This window comes from Myotis lucifugus, unplaced genomic scaffold, assembly GCF_000147115.1.
Source record: "Myotis lucifugus unplaced genomic scaffold, Myoluc2.0 scaffold_18, whole genome shotgun sequence".
NCBI classification, from domain to species: domain Eukaryota; kingdom Metazoa; phylum Chordata; class Mammalia; order Chiroptera; family Vespertilionidae; genus Myotis; species Myotis lucifugus.
Genome location: NW_005871066.1, coordinates 7,435,529 through 7,458,552, shown reverse-complemented (window position 1 = coordinate 7,458,552; position 23,024 = coordinate 7,435,529). Strand labels below are relative to the sequence as shown.

The 23,024-nt window shown below is 43.1% G+C and overlaps 1 protein-coding gene across 1 annotated transcript in view; it reads right to left on the bottom strand.

Moving 5' to 3' along the window:
• The window catches only part of LOC102437251 (immunoglobulin lambda-1 light chain), a 48,062-nt gene extending 25,169 nt beyond the window's left edge, over positions 1-22,893 (bottom strand). The window contains exons 1-3 of the mRNA XM_023751013.1: positions 22,851-22,893; positions 22,451-22,741; positions 17,720-18,013 (exon numbers count right to left, since the gene is read on the bottom strand). Of these exons, the coding sequence (XP_023606781.1) occupies positions 17,720-18,013; positions 22,451-22,741; positions 22,851-22,893 (628 nt within the window). The remainder of the gene's footprint in view (positions 1-17,719; positions 18,014-22,450; positions 22,742-22,850) is intronic.
• Positions 22,894-23,024: the final 131 nt, after the last annotated feature.

The following is a 23,024-nucleotide window of genomic DNA, read 5'->3' as shown; positions in this document are numbered from 1 at the left end:
TGGTAACCATGGACACGAAAATGTCCTGCGTCACTCTAACAATGAGGAAAGCAGGTCAGCGCTGTCAAATTAGGAACCAAGTGCATGACCATGAACTTAGGATAGGTATCAGGCATCAGAGTGAAAAGCAGGGAATTTGAAACTTGGTTCAACAGGTTGTTCTGTAACTGGTGAAGATTTACAAATACATTAATGAAAAACCAAGCTCAGCTTCCCACATACCCATATATTTGATGTGTCTGCCAGGGAAACTTTCTAATTATTGGGAATTTCAGAGGTAACAGGAAACTACAGAAATAAAGGAGAGTAAGTAGCCATGGAAAAAAAGCATGGAGATAGAGGGAGCTTGGAGTGTATCCCCTAATGACATTATTATTCCTTCCGAACAGTGTGAAGTCACACACTTTGCCTACACATCAGACCTTACCATGTTCTGGAGATGTCACTTATGAAGACATGGTATAGTTGTTAAAGCTTCCTTTGGAATGAAATACAATTTTGCTAAAAGAAGTTCAACACTGACCATAAGAGAGGCAGGAAAGGCCCTAGACCCGTGGTTGGCAAACTGTGGCTCGTGAGCCACATGCGGCTCTTTGGCCCGTGGAGTGTGGCTCTTCCTAAGCCTGAGGAGTACCCTAATTAAGTTAATAACAATGACCTACCTATATAGTTTAAGTTTAAAAAAATTTGGCTCTCAAAAGAAATTTCAATCGTTGTACTGTTGATATTTGGCTCTGTTGACTCATGAGTTTGCAGACCACTGCCCTAGACCGAACATATGAAATGCAAGTGGAGCCCTGGCTCTGTGGTTAACTAGTGTTGGACAAGTTGCTCGCCCTCTCTGAGCCAGCCCCAGCTTCCTCAGCTCAAGTGGGCTTTGTGCTGACTGTGTCCTGAGAGCCCTCCCTGTCTCAGTAGTTTGTGAACTTACGAGTAAGAGCATTAAGCAGTGTGTTGTGGTTACTCCAGTGTGACAGGAGCTGAGGGTTAGTAATAGATAAGGTTTTCTTACAGGTCCCTTGTGACTCTGTGACATTGTGAGATCCCAGCAGGCACAGTAGTAGATAGCTTCATCAGACTTGACGACATTATTGATTATCAGGTTAAAGGTTCCATCTTTCCTATATGCCTCCAAGCGGGGATTGAGCTTGTTGTCCTTGCTATTCTTGGTTGAGCCATAAAGGATTCGCCTCAAGGGCTCCCCTTTTTTTTGTTGATACCAGTGCACAATGGCATTCTCAAGGGGAACCCCAGACAGCTTGCAGCTTATGTGCACAGTTCTATTTGGTCTTCGGATAAAGGAGAGTTGATCTTGAGATATTCTCATTTTGGTGTCTCCATCTGAAAAGCAAGGGAGAGAATTCAAAGCGCTTGAAAAAGTGGACTCTGGAGATAAAAACAACGAAAAGATAAGAAAGGTGGAAAGTTAACCTACAAACCCAAGCCACAGACACAAGGAAAATCCACAGGGTTGGCATTGCCAGTGACCGGTCAGAATGGACACTCCGAGGGGTGTGAGTCAGGACTGTGGATGCAGTGACAGCCCTTGCTCTGCTGAGGCAGGCAAAGGGGAGGAAGGTTTGCTTTGGAACCCGTGAAAGTCCTCGGTAAGATCTGTCACAGTCTCATTTTATCATGTTCCTGGTATAAGGGCACTAACAGATCCCGGAAGACCACATCACAACACCTGTTTTGTAGTAAGTCAGTGATAACTTCCTCTTGAGAGCAATTGCCTGCCATGTTTTCCTTAAAGTCTTGCTTCAAATACATCTATTCTTGAGCTCAGTTATAGATTTTCACCATATTTTGTGAGTGTGGATAGCTACGTGTGGCTAGCATGAGAATGGGAAGGAAACGATCATTACATTATAATAACTAGAGACAATATTCCCACAACTTCATGCACTAATATGTACATTTTATAGATTCATAGTTTGCAGAAAGTTCACAAAGTTTGGTAAATATTAACAATTACTGTAGGTATTACTTTAGATACTATGATATTACTATATTCTGCTGTGAATGAAGAAAGTTGTTGGAGGGGGAAAATATCCCCTTGTTAGTTTCCTTTCACTCTTCTCCTATTCACAATTCTTAGCTTTTCAGAATTAAAGCTACACTTTGTTGTTTGGGGGACAATGTAAGATGTCATTTCTAATGAGTTCCTGAGATGGCTCAGTGAAGTGGTTTAGTGAGAATGGGAAAGAACATTGTGATTTGATGAACACAAAGTAAAACCTTCATGTATGAAAACTCAGTCAGTTCTCAGCAACCTTAAGAGGTGTTCACAATATGCCGACTTAAAAATGGGAAAACAGAATGAACCTGATTCAGTAACTTTCCTGGATCATGCCGTCTGCAACCTGAGCAGAAATTTGAAGCCAAGGTGTATATGTCACTCAAAAGACCGTGTATCTTCCAGCATTCATTCATTCATTCATTCATTCATTGTCAACAAACCATGTTGAGCACTGGGATTGTGGCTTCCTTTCTAGGAGGTTTCCATGGATGGTGAAGCAGAGACCATTCAGGTCACTTTAGAAAAGCCAGCGTAGGCCCCAGAGAGGTGAGGATAGATTATAGTGACATTACTGAGAGATGCATCACAAAAAGCATCCTTGGGCTCTAGCTCAGACCTTGCTCAGGACACAAGTGCAGGAGAAAGCCCTCAGTGGACAGCTGTCAGGTGCCTCTGGGAGGTGGGAAGGAGGAGGTGGGTGTTTGTGTAGATGGGGCGGCATGGGGGTTTTTGTTCAGCGACAGTGGGCGTTTCTATGCAGTGTGCAATCCAGCAGGCACAGTAATACAGCCCAGCATCTGCCTCCTCAACTCCGTGTATCCTGAGGCTCACCAGCAAATTACCGTGATGTTTTCGTGCTTCATATCTTTCCCCACTAACACCTTGTTCATGGATAACATTGTCATCTGAGGAAATAGACAGAATTCGTTTGAGTGCCTGGTCTGGCTTCTGTCGGTACCAATGTATATATGAATCCTTCGTTAAGATGTCTCTTATTTGGCATTCAAGAAATGCTGTACTTCCTTTTCTCTTGGTAATGGATGTGAGGGCTTGTGTTATTTGAATGTCTCCACTTGTGTCTGAAAGAAAAACAAAAGCAAACATTAGTAAGATGTTTTTGGCATTTATTAAAATAGTATACATTTGTTCTCTGTTAATGAAAATCTTGGGACCTGCAGTTTCTAGTTTTTTCCTGAAGAATTCAAGGTGTGGTGGAATCTGTCAGCTTAGTTTGAATGACCGTGTGGCTTTCTTCCACCTGAGTGGGCTAGTTAGACTGTCCAGGCTTTTTTTTTTTTTTGCCTCCCTTCGAATGAATAAGATACCCGCTGGGTAAAGTCACTCACAAGTCCAAAGGCAGGCCGCCAGGATGACCTGGGGCAGGAGCAGCATCCTGCCAGCACTTGTTAGCTGCGGTGCTTGAATGATGGAATTATCACAGAGCCAACCCAAGGGCTGACTTAGTAAGAGGAAGTGGAGCTCTGAACACACAGCTAAGACCCATAAACCGCAGGAAAGGGGGCTCCTGGTATTTCTCAGAAAACATCCTGTGGAAATCGGCCTGTTAATTGATTTAGCAGCAGATTGCTGCCATTACTGTGTGATTGTTACCATCTGATGACATCAGCATCAAGAAGCCACTTTTCTGCTATAGGACTAAAGTCCTTTATGGGCCCTAAATGGAGAAGGGGGAGACAGAGTGAGGAGGAAGGGGGGAGAGAGGTACAAAAGGATATTTTTGTGGGGTTGTCAGTTTTTTCTTTCAATACTTTAGAGTATTCACTCCCGTGTGTTCTTGCTTGCTTGTTTCTGACAGAAATCTGCTATTATTTTTCCTCCTCTGGCTGCCTCCAGATTTGTCTCTGTCTTTGTCTTAGGTCTCTATCACTAATTCTGGAAGGTTTTCTCCCCATTATTTCTTCAAAAATTTCTTTTTCTTCATTTCCTCTTTCTTCTGCTTCTTTCCTCTTGTTAAAGACTAGTTACAAATGTGACAACTGGGTATTGTCCACAGTTCTGCAGTTTCATGATTTATGGCTATCTGCTCTACCTCTATCTCTACCTCATCTCTTTGCATTGCATTTGGGGGATTTCTAGTGGCCTATCCTCCTGTCACCAAATTCTTTCCTAATCTCTGCTGAGTCTCCTGATGAGGACCGCCAAGGCATTCTTCCTTTCTGGTACTGTGCTTTTTATTTCTTGCATTTTCTTTGATCATTTGTTGTTTTTTAAATAATTTCTATCTCTCTGCTGAAATTGCCTATCTGATATTGCATATTGTTTTATCCTTTCCATTGGAGCCATTGACATATTAATCATACTGACTTCAAATTCCCTGTGTTAGTTAGTTAGTACAAACATCTTTGTCATGTCTCAGCCTGGTTCTGATGATTGCTTTGCTTCTTTGGACTGTGTTTCTTCTTGCCTTTAGTATGGCTCTGAAATCTTTGGTTGAAAGATGGACATGTGTGGTACAATAGATACTGAGGTCAATATATGTTATGCTTGGAAATGAGCACACCTTTCCTTCTGCTAGGCCTTTAGTGTGGGGATTTGTGTTATTCTAGTCAGGAGTTATACTGGGTTTGAAGTTTGTTAGGTTATCAGGACTGGAGTTTGCTGTTTTCAGGGTTCAGAGGTCTACAGTGTGCCTGGTCATACTTTGTTTTTGTCTTCTCCCTTGGCTTTGAGTCTTCCCTTTGTTCTGCTCCCCAGAGGAAGTGTGTCTCTTGAAGCCGCCTTAGGTGCATCCCAGTTACTTTTATTCAAGGTTATTAGCCTGCTGGCGAGAGGGGAGGGAAGCGGATGACCTCTGACTCGAAGGGAAGCAGGTACAGTAAAACTGGGTCTTGACAATGTGGCTCTCACAAGTGTTCCTGCCCCTCTTCCAGAGGCAGCACAGTTTTTACCCCGCTCCCCTCCCCCAGCCTCAGTGGGTCTCCACCCTCTTCTGGCTAAAGTGTAAGCTCATTCTTCTGCAGATGAAAACTTGTTACTTTGTGGAGTTAGGGCAGATGGTTCAGGGCAAAGTTTTGGTTGTACTGCCTCGAAAGCAATGGGATTCCACCATTGCCTTCTCCTGCAGATGGCCTTTGTTGTTGTTGCTTTTGTGTGTGTTTTTCTACCGTGGAGATGGAGTGGATTAGGGCTGGGTGAATTTCAGCAGTAGCTGTCCCCCTCCTGCAGCCAGCACCATGGGGGAGCTTTCTCCAGATTCTCCTTGATCTTCTAGGCAAGAATCTTGTAGGCTTCCTGGGGTAAAGGCTTAAAAGATAGTGGAGAATACCCTATACCCTATATTTGTGGTTCCCAAGTGTTCTCTCTCTCCCACTGGTCTATGCTCAGCTCTTGTTATTTGATTAACAATTCCAAGTTTAATCCTCTGACCAGCTTAATTGGTGTTTGACAACATCTGTCTGAGGTGAGCAAATACTCAGCTCCTGTTTCTTCCTGCAAGTGTCTGTCTGTCTGCAAATTTTGAGCAAGTCACTTGCCCTGCAACTGAGTTCTTTGAAGGTTTAAGCAAAGTCGTTAACTTTCAGTAAGTCCCTTTTTTATGTTGTTGTAGGAGGGGAGCAATGTCATTTCCCCCTCTCTACATCTCTGAGCACATACTGGACCTCTCTCCCATTTTTTAAATGGCATTGCTTTTTAAATTGAGTTGTGAAAGTTCTTTGTACAGTTTGGACACCATTCATTTTTTTAAATATGTGTTTTGAGACTATTTTTCCCCTGAATCTGTGGCTTCCCTTTCCATTTTCTTAGCAGTCTTTAAAAAGAGCAGCAATCTTCATTTTGATGAAAGTGCAATTTGTCAAATGTTTCTTGTTTTTTTTCTGTCTTAAGAAATCTTTGCCTAACCCGTGTCACAATGCATTTCTCCTGTATTTCCATCTAGAAGTTTTATTGGTTTCAGTTTTACATTTAGTCCTGTAATCCATTTTGAGATAAGTTTTATTTATGGTGTTTGCTATGGATTAAGTTTGTTGCTGTTTTTTACATAGATGAACAATTGTTCCAGTACTATTAGTTAAAAAGTGTGTTATTCTTATATTTCGCTGGTACTTCTGTTAAAAACCAGTTAAGCACTATCTGTGGCCCTATTTCTGGGTTGTCTTTTCTTGTGCTCCTCTCTATGTATCTGTTCTTTCACCAACACCCAATGTCTTGATCATTGTAGCTTAATAGCATGGCTAAGATTTTAATCTTTTCAAAACTGTTTTAGCTATTCTACATCCTTTGTCTTCCCATATATATTTTACTACCAGCTTCTTGATTTCTACAAAAAGTCTTCCTAAGATTTTGATTGGAATTACATGAAATCTTTTTATCAATTTGGGGAAAGTTTGACATCTTAAATATATTGAGTCTTCCAATCCATGAACATGGCACATCTCGCCATTTATTGAGTAGCTCTTCAACTTTTGTCATCAAAGTTTTGAAGATTTTAGCATATAAATCCTTTTCATTTTTGGTTAAATTAATCTCTAAATATTATATAGGTGTTGTTGCTCTTGTAAACAGTACTATTTTTTAAATTTCCAATTTTTAATTGTCAGTACAGCTGATTGTTGAAGAACACAGATTTGAACTTCATGGGTCCAATTATACATGGATTTTTTCCAATAAATTCAGATAGCTCTCCATATCTGTGGGTTTTATATCAATAGAGTCAACCAATGGCTGGTCAAAACACCAAATTTCAACCCGTGGTTGGAAGTTCATGGATGCAGAGGGCCAACTGACTGCATGCACTGTTCCTTTAAATAAGGAACTTGAGTTCCGCAGATTTTGGTATTTTGGTATTTGCAGGGGGTCTTGGAACCAGTACCCCATGGATACTGAGGGCTGACTGTAGTTTAATTTATGGAGAGTCAAAAGTTATTCACAGATTTTTGATTGTGTAGGGGGTCAATGCCCCCAATTCCCATGTTGTTCAAGGGTTAACTTATATACAATTACAATTAATTTGCATCTCTCATTCTATTTTACAGCTGGATATACTCCATAATGCATGTGCCATCAATTTTTTTCAACCAATCTCCTACGTTTGTATATTTATGTAATTTTTAATATTTTGCAGTTACACAATGACTAACTTTATACATCTGTATTTTAATTTTGTTGAAAGTTGTATCTTCAGGGTAAATTTCGAAAGATTTTTTTTGCTAGGCAAAATGGCAAATGTATAACAATTTTTTTAGATATTTCCAAATTCCTCTACAAAAAGGTTATATTTTTCATTTTTACCAGCAATGTATAGTGGCTATTTTCCCCCATTGCTGAACCGACAGAGTATATTGACAAACTTTTAAATTCTTGCCAATCCCATGGGTGAGAAATTGTATTTCTATGCAGTATTCATTTGCATTTATCTTATTAGAAGTAAAGTTGGGTATCTTTTTATATGCTTAAGAAAACTTTTTATATTGCTCTTCATGAATTGGCTTTTTATATCTTTTGCCAATTTCCTATAGGATATTCTTAATGTTTTTTTCTTTATTTTTATATCAGGCATAGTAGGCCTTTATCTGCTAAATAGATTGCAAATATTCTCTATAGTTTGTGATTTGTCCCTTGGTTTAACTTCTGTTGCTTTCTACCATGCAAAATTTGCTTTCATTTTCCTGTAGTAAAAGTTATCAATAGTTTCTCTTGTTGCACCTTGAATTTGAGTTACAAATTGATTCCCTAAACCCATGTTGCACAATAGAGGCTGGCGAATTTTTTCTGTAAGTGGTCAGATAAATATTTTTGGCTTTGTGAACTGTTAGGACTACTCACCTCTGCCACTGTAGCTCAAAAGCAGTCTGTAAATAAGCAGTCTGTAAATTTACCAGGAATGCCAAGACAGATATTCTATTAGAAACTGTCCTTAAAGAAAGAGTTTATTTTTTCCATTTATTTCTAATATTTCCAAAAAATAAGAAAATGTTATTTGTTTTATATTTTGCTACTGTTTTATATTTTGAAAGTCAAATCACCCTACATATTTATACTTATTGTAGGAAGAAAACACTTAAATTCAGACTCAGCTTCGAATAGTAGTTATTTGTTTCACTGATTATTTTGTGAAGGAGTTTGTTTGCTCCTTAACGCTGGAAACTAGGTTAGATGCCTACTGCCTGTGTGTCAGAGGCAGGATAGCAGTGGCTGCCAGGACAGTCACTGAATCCAGAGAAGCCCAGCCCTCCGTCCCCACCCAGTAACTTGTGACCACAGACAAAGTAAATAGCATCTCTCTGCCTCCGTTTCCTCGTCTATAAAAAGTGAATCATGAGAGCATGTCAACAGATTGTCACAAACATGAGATGAATTAGGACAGTGCCCGGGAAAGAGCAGCGGCTCTGAAGGAATGACCCCTGCGGTCCTCACAGGATCCCAGCAGAATTCCCTGGTGAGAATCCGCCTTGCTGTGTGATCATCTGATGCTCCCCGGGGGGATCTGAGGCCTGTGCAGAGGGAGGTGTGCTGGTCGGGCTGTGACAGGGTCCTTCAGTGTAAAATGAGTAATCCTCCCCCTGGAGGAGCCGGGAAGCGCTCCACCCCACATTCACCCCCAAAATGTATGGAGTAAATAAACACTGAACACCTTCAGGATGGCCTGACAGAGGTGAGGCAGTGTGTGGCTCGGGGTTTTAAAAGTACTTCTATCTCTTAACCTTAAATTATTAAAAGTGGGGAAAGTGACCATGACATTGCAAACGTGCTGTGATGATGACCTGAGATGTAATATCACCAGCAGGCTTTCTGGCACTCACTGATTTGCTCTTGGAGTCTGAGCCACATTACGGGTAATCTCTGTGGTAAAAAAAACATACACAGTACAAGACTCAGGTGCTGTGGGGAGGGAGGCTCAGGCTGGTGCCCAGCTGTGCAGCCTCTGTGGTTGCCCATATTGAGAAGGATGTGGGTGGGCACAGACTGAAGATGGTTCTTGTGCAGCTGATCCTAGCAACCCTAACGCTGTGTATGCCAGTCCAGCAGGCACAGAAGTACACGGCCTCATCTTCTTTTTCTAAGAAATTTATTCTCAAGGTGGAAGTGGAAGTGTAAAACTCTTTACTTGCCTCAAGTTTGTTGTTCTTCCCACCAGCAAGGGTTGTGGAGACAACATATATTAAATGTTCCATACTCTGATCTGGTTTCTGCCGGTACCAGTGAATGGAATCACTGCTAAAGGTGCCAGAAGACACCTTACAAGGTATCTGGGCACTCTCACCCCTTGTCCTGGAAATGGATATTACAGGCTGCTCCAACTTGAACTGCCCAAGGCCAACTGCAAGCAAAAACAAATTTCCATGAATAAATGTCAGGTAAAGAGGCAACAGTAAAGAATTTCTTGGGTCTGTCTGGTAGACTGAAATGATGGGGACAACTCACAGGCCCAGAGGGAGAGGAAGATGACTGCTTCCAGTGGTGGCATCCTGTGCACCAAGCAGCTCCCAGGGAGAAAGTAAGACACTGAGGTCCCTGTTAGCAGACCAGTGGCAGGGGGCGGGGCTGGTTCTGGTTTCTCAGAAGAAGTGGTGGCTCAGATGCTCCCTGGGGTTCTTCATGACCTGCTACAGATATGACCAGTTCTGGGGCTCCCTGTGCCCCATAAGTGCAGGGAGGACTGGGTAAGGGGGTTCATGATCTGGAAAGAAAATATTCAGGGATAAATGTGTCCATCTTGGGGTTGGGCAGGGATGGTTCTCATACCAACTCAGCCGTTCCCATAACAAAGCATATAGCCCAACCCCAGATGCATACAAAATGCTCAGGTTGCAGTAGATGACGTCTGGGGTTCACATGAAGTAGAAATTACAGAGATTGACACAGTTTTGCAACCACACAGAAACATGATTTCTTTAATATGACCTTTTCTCCTTTCTCTCCTTTTGATGAAAACTAGCCTCATCCTGCACCCTGACTCACCTCACAACAACTCCCTTCTCCCCTGCACAACTACTCCCTTAACCATGAAGCCCTCAGGACCATGAGGTTGTGGTTGGCATCAAATCATCTTAGGAAACAGATTAGGTGTGTTGACTCCAGAGACAGAGTTTCAGTCAACTGACATCTGGACCAGATACACTGATTAACTAGCCCCTAAGCCAGCGGTTCTCAACCTGTGGGTCGCGACCCCTTTGGGGGTCGAACGACCCTTTCACAGGGGTCGCCTAAGACCATCGGAAAACACATAAATAATTACATATTGTTTTTGTGATTAATCACTATGCTTTAATTATGTTCAATTTGTAACAATGAAAATACATCCTGCATATCAGATATTTATATTATGATTCATAACAGTAGCAAAATTACAGTTATGAAGTAGCAACACAGATAATTTTATGGTTGGGGTCACCATAACATGAGGAACTGTATTAAAGGGTTGCAGCATTAGGAAGGTTGAGAACCACTGCCCTAAGCTACCCTGGACCAATAAGTAGAGACCATGCCCTTGACCATGACCCTAACTCCTTTAATCACCATGATTAGTGATTTTCCCCCCATATAACCCATCCCTGGAAACCATCAGGGACCCAGGCCTTTGAGCATTACCTCACCTGTGTCTCTGGGCATGGGCCACTTCTTAAAAATAAACCCTTACTTTCTTTGCTGCAAACTCCTGTTCATGTCTTCCTGGGCCCTGATGTCCAATAACCTGTTGGGTTGTTACTCTCAGGGAGGGGCAGCCTTGGGGGGCTAGGAGCCCTTGTTCAGCGGGACCACCCTCTCTGCCAGTGCCCAGCACAGCTTTCAGCCTGCTCTGGGGAGTCTCAGCCTGGAAGAAGGGCCCTCCCTCCCCATCTGCTTCTTTTTGTAAAATGATGCTCCCTCTGCACAGATTTGCTCTTTGTCTTAGGCATGAGAAGGTGCCCAGAGAAGTTATTTTAAAATATACAGTTTTTCAGTGCCTTCTGGTTTGAATGGATTTGAATTAAAATGAATTGGAAGGTTTCTCTCCTTAGAGCCAAGATTATATGAGGTTGAGGGGGCGGGGCTGCTCCACTGTGAGCTCTGGGTGCTGTGAGCAGGCTGGCTCTGCCTGCAAGTCAGGTGCAGAAGGTCTGCAACCCAAAATATAGGCCAAGAACCCACTCACCTGGGGGCCTCACACCTCTGGTCACAGTGGGGTGGAGGGCAAAGCACCTGGGCCTCAGCAACTCTGTCCTGTTTGGGTCTGGATGACAAGAAGGACAGGCTCCCACCCCATGCACCTATTTTGTGCTGAGGTATTTTCCCCTGTGGTTGTGGCAGAGAGTGGAGTTCCTGAGTACAAGGTGGGGGCTGGGGGAGAGTGGGAGGTCCTCCATGCAGTCTCCCTTTCCCCAAGCAGTCCCCCTCCACTCAATTTATTTACAGTGAACAAGCCAATTAAGAATATTGGCTCCTTGACTCATCAGCGTAGCTCAGTGGTTGAGTGTCAACCTATAAACCAGGAGGTCACGGTTTGATTCCTGATCAGGGCACATGCCCAGTGTAGGGCTTGCAGGAGGCTTCTCATTGTGGACCTTGGACCTGTCTCATGAACATAATTATCCCACATGCAGGATAATGATTCTCTCTCATGATTGATGTTTCTATCTCTCTCCCCTTTCCCTCTGTAATCAATAATGAAAAAAAAGAACATTGGCTCCTTCAAAAAAAAATTATTAAACACCTAAAGCCACAAACCCTACCTTCATGGCACATACAGTCTAGAGGAGGAGACATCAGATAGTAAACTAATGAAAAGATGAAGTGTCTGGCATATTTCATGTTGGATGTTGGTTTGCACTCTGGAGAAAAAGGATGCAGGGGAGAGGGGTGGGGAGCAGCAGGGTGGTGAGGGACGGCCTCTCTGTGAGTGTTAGTGAGGCCTCAAGGAGATGTCCCCATCATAGGACACTTGTTCTGTCAGTAGATACAAGAAGCCTCTATCCTTTGAGATCTCTGAAGTCAGCATGAGCTTTACACTCTCCAGCTCGGTTCCTGGTTCCCAGCAGTTGGTTACAAACAAAAAAGTAAATGACAGGTTCTGTGGGGAGGGAGGCTCAGGCTGGTGCCCAGCTGTGCAGCCTCTGTGGTTGCCCATATTGAGAAGGATGTGGGTGGGCACAGACTGAAGATGGTTCTTGTGCAGGTGATCCTGGCAACTCTAACACTGTGTTTGCCAGTCCAGCAGGCACAGAAGTACACGGCCTCATCTTCTTTCGCTAAGAAATTTATTGTCAAGGTAGAAGTTGAAGTTTGTGGATATTTACTTGCCTTAAATTTGTTGTTCTTCCCACCAGCAAGGGTTGTGGAGACAACATATATTAAATGTTCTATACTCCGATCTGGTTTCTGCCGGTACCAGTGAATGTAATCACTGCTAAAGGTGCCAGAGGACACCTTACAAGGTATCTGGGCACTCTTATAGATTGCCCTGGAAATAGATATTTCAGGCTGCTCCAACTTTAACTGCCCAAGGCCAACTGCAAGCAAAAATAAAAACAAATTCCATGAACAAATGGCAGGTAAAGAGGTAACAGTAAAAAATTTCTTGGGTCTGTCTGGTAGAATGAAATGATGGGGACAACTCACAGGCCCAGAGGGAGATGAAGATGACTGCTTCCAGTGGTGGCATCCTGTGCACCAAGCAGCTCCCAGGGAGAAGGTAAGACACTGAGGTCCCTGTTAGCAGACCAGTGGCAGGGGGTGGGGCTGGTTCTGGTTTCTCAGAAGAAGTGGTGGCTCAGATGCTCCCTGGGGTTCTTCATGACCTGCTACAGATATGACCAGTTTTCAGCCTCCTTGTGTCCCATAAGTGCTGGGTAAGAGGGTTCATGATCTGGAAAGAAAATATTCTGGGATAAATGTGTCTGTTTTGGGGTTGGGCGGGGATGTATCTCACAGCTACTCAGCTGTTCACCATGAAATACCATGACATAGAAGCATTGCTTCAGAAATATGAAGACTCACCTGCTATGTTCAGCCCCTAAGCCCATCTTTCTGTGATGTGTTGTTGATTCAGGACTTGGGTATGAAACCTGACCTTTATTTTTCTGTTACACAACAACACAGAAATCAGACATTGAAACACCTCATTGACATATTCAGAAGCATGGAAGTACTTTTGTGCTTTTTAAAATTAATTAGATGTCACCACACAGATTATGACTCAGGGCACCCAAATTTCATTTATAATCTTGCTGCCTCCATGAAGGGACGGGACTGCAGTTGCTGGCAGATATGGGAGACGGAGCAATCTGGGAACTCAGTTTCTCATTGTGGACCTTGGAGCTGTCTCATGAACATAATTATCCCACATGCAGGAGTATTTTCACAGCTATATTATGTTTAATATGTAATAATTAGCTTTAAAATTAATGTGGAACTTAATATCCATTGAGGAATTGTTATTTGTAAGGTATTACTCTAAATGTTTTCTTATTTATTTAATCATCTCAACAACAGTGATGTGAGGTGGCTGTAATGATGATCTCCATTTGGCATTGAGGACAGTGGCAAAGAGAAGTGACTCATTCAAAGACCCACATCTGGGAGACAGGAGAAGTCAGATAAGTAACAGTTACGCACTAAGGAAAGTCTAATAAAATGATATAAAAAAAGGAAAGTAAAAGACACCCATTCTATACTTTTACTTTGTTTCTCTCCCTACTTCTTTATGAATAGACATAGGATTACTTAGTATTATCTATAATAATAAAAGCATAATATGCTAATTAGACCGGATATCCTTACGAATGAATCAGGCTGTGAGGAAAGCCCAGGTCTTGGGTGCCAGCAGGAAGCAGGTGCCGGCAGCTGGGAGAAGAAAGGCTTCCTCTTGCACGAATTTTGTGCATCAGGCCTCTAGTATATAAATAAACATTTTAAAGTAGGATTTGAATATTTGTCTTTATATTCTTTTCTTTTGGCTAACTTATTTTCATCAATATGGAGGTCTTTCAATAATCAATGTGAGTATTATAAAATGATCAAAGATCATTTAACACCTTCCTATGCCACTTAACCCTATCAGACATTTGTTAGCTTACCTGAACTTCGTATCTCTCTTTGCACATATGTTCCTTGCCTGTATTTGTATCTTTTTCTTTTTTCAGAGAGGAAAGGAGAGGTAGGGTGAGATAGAAAAATCAATGATAAGAGAGAATCGATCGGCTGCCTCCTGCACGATCTCTAAGCGGATCAAGCCCACAACAAGAATGTGTGCCCTGACTGGGAATCAAAACCTGACCTCCTGGTTCATAGGTCAATGCTCAATCACTGAGCCATGTCACAGGACTATATGTATGTTTTAGAGCTATTCAGAGGCTTCCATTATAACATTACATTACAACCAAACACTCAAATATTAGTACCTGATGCATCGAGTCTTCAATGATGTCATGAAGTCTTATTAGTATTATTAACAAACAAGAGAAAATTACTTTGTTAAGTATTTTTATGATAAAACCATATGAGCTCATTTAACAAAATATGTAAAGCTAATTAAACTGCATAGAAGAAACAAAGCCATCTAGTCCCTCAGTAATAATAATTCTAACAGTTTTGGAGAATTCCCTTCCCTCTTTTATTCTTTTTCTATCAATACAGTTTTATTGTTGAGAGGTTACTATACACTCATTAATTTTTCCTTATATTATATTGTGAATATTTATAATTTTTACTAATCAATCCATAATCATGGTTTTCAATGTCTGCATAATAGTCTATCCATTGAGTGCAATGTATTTCTGGTGTCTCTATCCCTGTTATTCACCGCTTAGTCTGACATATAAAAAGCTGCTGGAGAGTTTTCTTCTCAGCTCTGAGCACAGGAGTGTCTCACTGTCAGCACGTCACCACTGCTCTCGGAGGCCCTTTGGGGACTACATGAGACAGCCATGTGAAGAAGGTAGTAGCAGCATGTTGACAAGCTTGTCTGTACTTTCCTGCTGAAAGGGCTCATGTTCTCAGATTCTTTGTGTTTCTCTCAGGTCTTTCCCTTTCACTTTTCTCCTATTAAATGTTTAGATTAATTATTAGCTGTTCTTTCCCTTGGCCCATTAGTAAGGCCTTATGTAGGTTCAAGAATCTATTGTGGTGCACACTGGGAGAACATGGTGGTCAGGAATCTCAGGGACAGGATGGACTCACAAGAGGCTGCGTGCATCAGAGGTGGAGGAGCAGGGCTGAGAGGCTGATTCCATGTCAGCCTTCCCTGTCGATCTTTGTCTTTCATCCAATGGCTTCCTTGCATTAAGAACTAGAACCAGGGTCCTTAGAAGAGGAGGTGGTGTGGATGCATGTGTTGCCACCACCTTAGAAATGATAAAATAAATAAAGGATTATGTATGTCATAGAGCCAAGGTGACATCCATATTCTTTCTGTGGGGGCCCAGGATGTACTGGATAAGAAGAATGCATGCATTAAAGTGCAGTCATTTGTTTCACAATTATTTCAGAGGTGCATTATGAAATGATAAAATTTTTATTTTATATTTTAATAAACAAATTGATAACTTACTGACATTTTTTGTATTCTGTGAAGACTCCAGATCACTCCAATCCTGGTCACATGATTCAGTATAAAATAGTACACTTTGTCAGCAAATGTTTCACCAAGGTTAGTTTTGTTTTCTCCACGGGTGTTGGAACAATGCACAGCACTTCTTTTATCCTCTTATGATCTAGGGGTCAGACTCTGGAGCTAGATTAGATGGGTCCAACCCTACTTTGCTTCATATCAGCTGTGTGTCTTGATAGGTTGCTGGGATACAGAATAAATATTTCAATTACCTCATGAGTAAAATGGGGCTCATAGTAATAATGGAAGAGACCTCATAGTAAGAAAGGAAGGTTGAAGAAGTTCATATGTACAAAGAACCGAGGACACTAACAGAGATCTCTCTGACAACAGCAGATTATTAGCTGTTCTTTCCCTTGACCCATTCTCAGTCTGATTGCATAAGCAGAATCAAGGGTTACTCACAGTAGGGTAGGCTCTCCTAATGGCCCCAATGGCTCTGACCTCCTTTCTGCTGACATCATGTTCTTACAGCCATGAATGTGAAGTGAGGAACTATCTTCCTCCTCCCCCAGGAATAGGATACTTGCTCCATCCCAGATTTACCTTGAGTATTTTGCTTGTTATAGAATTGTGATGTTTATGTTTCCAAGGAAGTCACATGGTCCAGTTAAAAACACATAGACTTTTGTCTTTGATAAAACACTTTAATTCTCAGAGCTTTACTGTCTTTATCTGCAAAATGGGCAAATAATGGTTTTATTTCTGGGGTGTGATGATAATTATATGTGGTAATGTGTATGTACCATATCTAGGCATGCTGGTGCACAATGATTCCTCTCTCAACCTGAGTCACTCTGTTAGTGGAGGTCTTTGGATAATGATATGGTCAATAGAGCCTGTGTCTACTCATTCCACGATGAGACTTTAATTCATAAGGAAGTAGTTTAAATGAAGATTTGAGAACATCATGGTCGGAGATGCCTTCTGCTCAAGGTGGGGCCTAATGTGTGAGGAACACAGTTGGCTTCCTGGGAACTCAGAGGTGCAGCAGAGAAGGCGAGGTGGAGGCTGGAAGCCCAGGCAGGCGTTAGTTGTGTTTGCACCTTGAAGGAAGGCTGGGTGGGGCACACACCCGGAAGAGGCTGTTGTTGGGCAACTTGGCAACTCTGGTGCTGTGGGTCCCACCAGCACAGTAGTCAATGCCCACATGTTTGACTATGAAGTTTATGGTCAGGGCTGAAGTAGATTTTTGAAAACTTTTTCTTGCCTCAAATCTGTTGCTTTTCTTAGCTAAGTGAACTGGAGCAGGGGGTTTTGTTGAGATGATTAACTTCAAATGTGTCATAATTTGGTTTGGTTTCTATTGATACAGTCTATAACTGTATTGTCAAAGGCTTCAGTGGACATCATACAAGAAATGAGCCCTTTTTCAACTGTTCTGAAAATTGACATCTTAGGTGGATCCAGCTGTAACTGCCCATGTCCAGTTGCAAACAAAAAGTGGAAATTCTCATGAACATCTGACATAGAGACAGGAAACAATGAGAAATCTCTTTCAACTCTCATCCATGTTGATATAATTGAGAAACAGCTCACAAGCTTAGAGTGAGAAAAAGATGAATGTTTCCACAGTGACATCCTGCTGTCTACCAGACTGTGTCACCAAGGAGGAGGCAGGAAAGTGAGGACTCAGGCTGTCCAGGTCAGTGTGGGAAGGGGAAGCAAATCAGGTGTTCCATTGAGATTTCTGAAGTCAGCATTTGCTTTCCACTTTCTTCTTTTTAAATATAAATTTTTATTGACTTCAGAGAGGAATGGAGAGGGAGAGAGATAGAAACATCAATGATGAGAGAGAATAATTTATAGGCTGCCTCCTGCACTCCCTACACTGGGAATTGAGCCGCAACCAGTGCATGTGCCCTGACCAGGAATCAAACCACGTCCTCCTAGGTCATAGGTCAACACTAAACCACTGAGCCATGCTGGGTGGGCTTTCTTTACACATTCTAGCTAAGTTCCTGGTCCCAGCAGTTGGTTACAAACAACATAGTACAGGACTCAAGTTCCATGGGGAGGGAGGCTCAGGCTGGTGCCCAGCTGTGCAGCCTCTGTAGTTGCTCATTGAGAGAAGGATGTGGGTGGGCACAGACTGATGATGGTTCTTGTACAGATGATCCTGGCAACCCTAACGCTGTGTATGCCAGTCCAGCAGGCACAGAAGTACACGGCCTCATCTTCTTTTTCTAAGAAATTTATTGTCAAGGTAGAAGTTGAAGTTTGTGGATATTTACTTGCCTTAAATTTGCTGTTCTTCCCAAAAACAGTGGCTGTGGAGGCCACGTATATTAAATGTTCTATACCCTGATCTGGTTTCTGCCGGTACCAGTGAATGTAATCTTTGCTAAAGGTGCCAGAGGACACCTTACAAGGTATCTGGGCACTCTCATCCCTTGCACTGGAAATGGATATTTCAGGTTGCTCCAATTTTAACTGCCCAAGGCCAACTGCAAGCAAAAATAAAATAAAAATAAACTTCCATGAACAAATGACATGTAAAGAAGTAACAATAAAGAATTTCTTGGGTCTGTCTGGTAGACTGAAATGATGGGGACAACTCACAGGCCCAGAGGGAGAGGAAGATGACTGCTTCCAGTGGTGGCATCCTGTGCACCAAGCAGCTCCCAGGGAGAAGGTCAGACACTGAGGTCCCTGTTAGCAGACCAGTGGCAGGGGGCGGGGCTGGTTCTGGTTTCTCAGAAGAAGTGGTGGCTCAGATGCTCCCTGGGGTTCTTCATGACCTGCTACAGATATGACCAGTTCTGGGGCTCCCTGTGCCCCATAAGAGCTGGGTAAGGGGGTTCATGATCTGGAAAGGAAATATTTTGTGAAAAACCTGTCAGTCTTGGGGTTGGTCAGGGATGGTTCTCATAGCCACTCAACTGTTCCCCATGAACTACCATGTCATGGAAACATTGCTTCAGAAATATGAAGACTCACCTGCTATGTTCAGCCCCTCCCTAAACCCATCTTTCTGTGAAGTGCTGTTGATTCAGGACTTGGGTATGAAGCTTGACCTTTATTTTTCTGTTACACAACAACATAGAAATCAGACACTGAAATGCCTCATTGACATTATTTAAGACACCATATTCAGAAGCATGGAAGTACTTTTGTGCTTTTAAAAATCAATTGAGGTGTCAGCACACAGATTATGACTCAGGTCTTCCAAATTTCATTTATTATCTGGGTGCCTCCATGAAGAGACTGGACTGCAGTGGCTGGCTGATATGGGAGACGGAGCAATTTGTAGAACTCAGCCTCTCATTTCTGGAACTTGGAGCTGCTTCATGAACATAATTATCCCATATGCAAGAGTATTTTCAAAGCTATATTATGTTTAATGTGTAATAATAAGTTTTAAAATTAATGTGGCATTTAATAACCATTGAGGAATTGTTATTTGTAAGGCATTTTTCTAAATGTTTACTTACTTATTCAATCCTCTCAGCAACAGTGCTGTGAGGTAGCTCTTATGATGATCTCCATTTGGCATTGAGGACAGTGGCAAAGAGAAGTGACTAATTCAATGACCCAGATCTGGGAGACAGGAGAAGTCAGATAAGTAACAGTTGCTCATTAAAGAAAGTCTGAGTAAAAATATATAAAAAAATGACAGTAAAAGGCACCCATTTTATACTTTGTATTTCTCTACTTATTTATGAACTAGAGGCCCAATGCATGAAATTTGTGCACGGGGTGGGTGGGGGAGGTGGCCCTTAGCCTAGCCTGCACCCTCTTGCAATCCGGGACCTCTCAGGGGATGCCCGACTGCTGGGATCAGGCCTAAACTGGCTGTCGGACATCCCTCTCTCAATTCGGGACTGCTGGCTCCTAACCACTTGCCCGATTTTCTGACTGATCACCCCTAACCACTCTTCCTGCCTGCCTGATTGCCCCTAACCCCTCTGTCTGCCTGCCTGATCACCCCTAACTGCTTCCATTATAACATTACATGAGGGTAATGCACCAAACACTCAAATATTAGGACCTGGCCAATCATAAGCCTTCAACGATATCATGAAGTCTTGTTAGTATTGTTATCAAACAAGTGATAATTACTTTGTTAAATATTTTTACTGTAAAACCATATTAGCTCATTTAAAAAAAGATGTAAAGTTAATCAAAGTACATAGAAAAATAAAGCCATCTAGTCCTTCAGAAATAATCATTCTCACAATATTGGAGGATTCACTTCCCCTTTTATTATAATTCTGTCAATACAAACAATTTTATTGTTAAGAGGTTATTGTACACTCATTAATTTTTCTTTATGTTATATTGTAAATATTTTTGAATTTTAGTAATCAATCCATAAAACATTGTTTTCAAAGGCTGAATAATATTCTGTCCTTGAGTGCAATGTAAATATGGTGTCTCTATCCCTGTTATTCACCACTTAGTCTGACATATAAAAAGCTGCTGGAGAGTTTTCTTCTCAGCTCTGAGCACAGGAGTGTCTCACTGTCAGCACCTCACCACTGCTCTCGGAGGCCCTTTGGGGACTACATGAGACAGCCATGTGAAGGAGGTAGCAGCGGTATGTTGACAAGCTTGTCTGTACTTACCTGCTGAAAAGGGCTCATGTTCTCAGATTCTTTGTGTTTCTCTCAGGTCTTTCCCTTTCCCTTTTCTCCTATTAAAAGTTTAGATAATCAGTAAGGCCTTACATAGGTTTAAGAAATCTATTGTGGTGCACACTGAGAGAACATGATGGTCAGGAATCCCAGGCACAGGATGGACTCACAACAGGCTGCGTGCATCAGAGGTGGAGGAGCAAGGCCGAGAGGCTGATTCCATGTCAGCCTTTCTTGATCTCCATCTTTCATGCAATGACTTCCCTTCATCGAGAACTAGAACCAGGGTCCTTAGAAGAGGACGTGGTGTGGATGCATATGTTGCCATGATCTTAGAAATTATCAAATGGATAAAGGAGTGTGTATGCCACAGAGGCAAGGTGATGTCCATATTCTTTCTGTGAGTGCCCAGGATGTACTGTATATGAAGAATGCATGGATTAAAGGGCAGGCATCTGTTTCACAATTATTTCAGAGGTGCATTATGAAAGGATAAAATTTTTATTTTATATTTTAAAAACAAACTGATAACTTATTGACATTTTATGTGTTCTGTGAAGACGCCAGATCACTCCAATCCTGGTCACATGATTAAGTGCAAAGTAGTAGATTGTGTCAGCAAATGTTTCACTAAAGTCAGTTTTGTTTTCTCCATGGGTGTAGGAACAATGCACAACACTTCTTTCATCCTGTTATCATCTAGAGGTCAGACTCTGGAGCTAGATTACATGAGTCTAATCCTACTTTGAGAATTTGTTGATACTTCTGTAAAAGTTTTCTTGTATTATTTTATTTATACAACATACTAGAGGCCCGATGAATGAAGATTTGTGCAAGAATGGGCCTTCCTTCCCCTGGCTGCTGGCACCACCTTTGCTCCAGCCGGAGCCGCCTTTCCGCCTTCCCATGCTGCCTAGAGGCCTGGAGCAGCGCATGCGTCCTGCCCCGCCCCCAACAGCTTGGCGCCTGCATATGCAAATTAACCTGCCATCTTTGTTGGGTTAATTTGCATACTCACGCCTGATTGGCTGGTGGGTGTCACGAAGGTACAGTCAATTTGCATCTTTCTCTTTTATTAGTGTAGATATCAGTCTTGAGAGGTAGTGGTATTATTATCTCCCTCTGACCATGGCAGGAAGGTGGACAGGTGAGCGGAGGTGCCAGACCAAGGTGGGGCACTGGTCGCTGGCATTTGGGCTAGCCTCTGTTGGTTACTGAAAATTTTTTGCTCCTATGCTCCACTGTCCCGCCTAGCTTTCGCGCCTGCTGCCAGCAATGGCCCACTCGCATTTGCTGCCAGTGCCCGGCGCTGGCCCTGATCGCTCGGTGCTGTAAGCGGGTGCGTGTGGTGACTGCTGGCCCCAATCACCACTCAGGGCTTCTCCACCTCCCCCTGCTCCTGAGGGGCAATCCAGGCTGGCAGCCACCGTTTGCACCCGCTGCCAGTGACGGCCCTGCTCACACCCGCTGCCAGCACTGGAGCCGCTGCTTGCACCCGCTGCCAGCGCCTGGTGCCTGACTCAATTGCTCAGTACCATCAGTGGGTGTGAGTGGTGGCTGTCAGCCCTGATTGCCCCTGAGTGTTTGTCCACCTCCCCCTGATCCTGAGGGGTGATTGGGTCAGCAGCTGCTGCTCACAATCACTGATGGCACTGTCCCCACTCACACCCACTGCTGGTGCTGGCCCCAATCACTCCGCGCCGTCAGGGGGTGCGAGCATGGCTGGTACCGTCAGTGCAGGAGCGGGGCTGCTGGCAGACAGGGGACAGGGGGCTGCAGTGGAAGAGGCCATGCGGGGGTGCGGAGGATTGGCCAAGACCCACCCCTGTGCCCACCACATCCTCTGGGCCCACAGTTCCTTTCAAGGTGCACGAATTTGTGCACTGGGCCCTAGTGTGATAATAATGGCTCCAGCCATCCCTTCCCCTCTCAACCTGAAACTGGGTGGTGAGACGATGGACAGTGGCACAGACTGTGCTCTCAGTCCCCAGACAAGACTTTAATTAGTTGGGACATAGTGTCAAATGAAGCTTTGGAAGCACAATTCCTGGCATCAGCTGGAAGCAGATGTGCAAGCATAAGCCAACGTGGCTTCCTGGAAGCTGAGGAAGAGCTGCAGACAAGGTGAGGCCGAGGCCAGGAGCCCAGCTGGGGAGGCGGGGGCTGGTTGCAGTTGCCACTGTTGGGAAGGATGTGGGTGGGCACGAATCCAAGGCGGGGATCCGGTGTGAGTTGTCTCCACAGTTCTAGTACTGTGAGTCCTACCCACAGAGGACTGTGTGTACCACCCAGCACAGTAGTAAGTACCCGTATCTTCTTTTCCTATGAAATATATGCGGAGGGTTGAAGTGAGAAGCTGAGAATTCTTTCTTGCCTCAACTTTGTTTCTCTTTCCATCTACATGGCTTATAGCAGGGCTTTTTGTGGAGCTCACATAAATCAGACGCTCCAAAGCCTGATTCGGTTTCTGTCGGTACCAGTGAATGATGTCCTTTTCAAAATTGGTGCTTGTAATCTTGCAATCTATGTCAATAATTTCCCCCACTTCTGTGGTAATGGATAGCTGGGACTGCTTCAATGTAGATAACCCAAGGCCAACTGTATGCAAAAGAAGAGAATTTCCAATGAACTTCTGATAACATAAGAAACATTAAAGAATTTCTTTGCTCACTCATCTAGACTGAAATGGTCAAGGAGTGTGACTCACGAGCCCAGAAGGACAAGAAGGTGGAAGCTTCCAGCAGTGGCATCCTGTGGACAGGCGGTGTCCTCCAAGAGAAGGCAGAAAGTGGAGACCTGGGGGCAGGGCACCTCAAGTCAGTGGCAAGTGGGTGTGGCCTAACTGGGGAGAGAAAAGGAAGTGGTGGGTCAGGCAGGACTT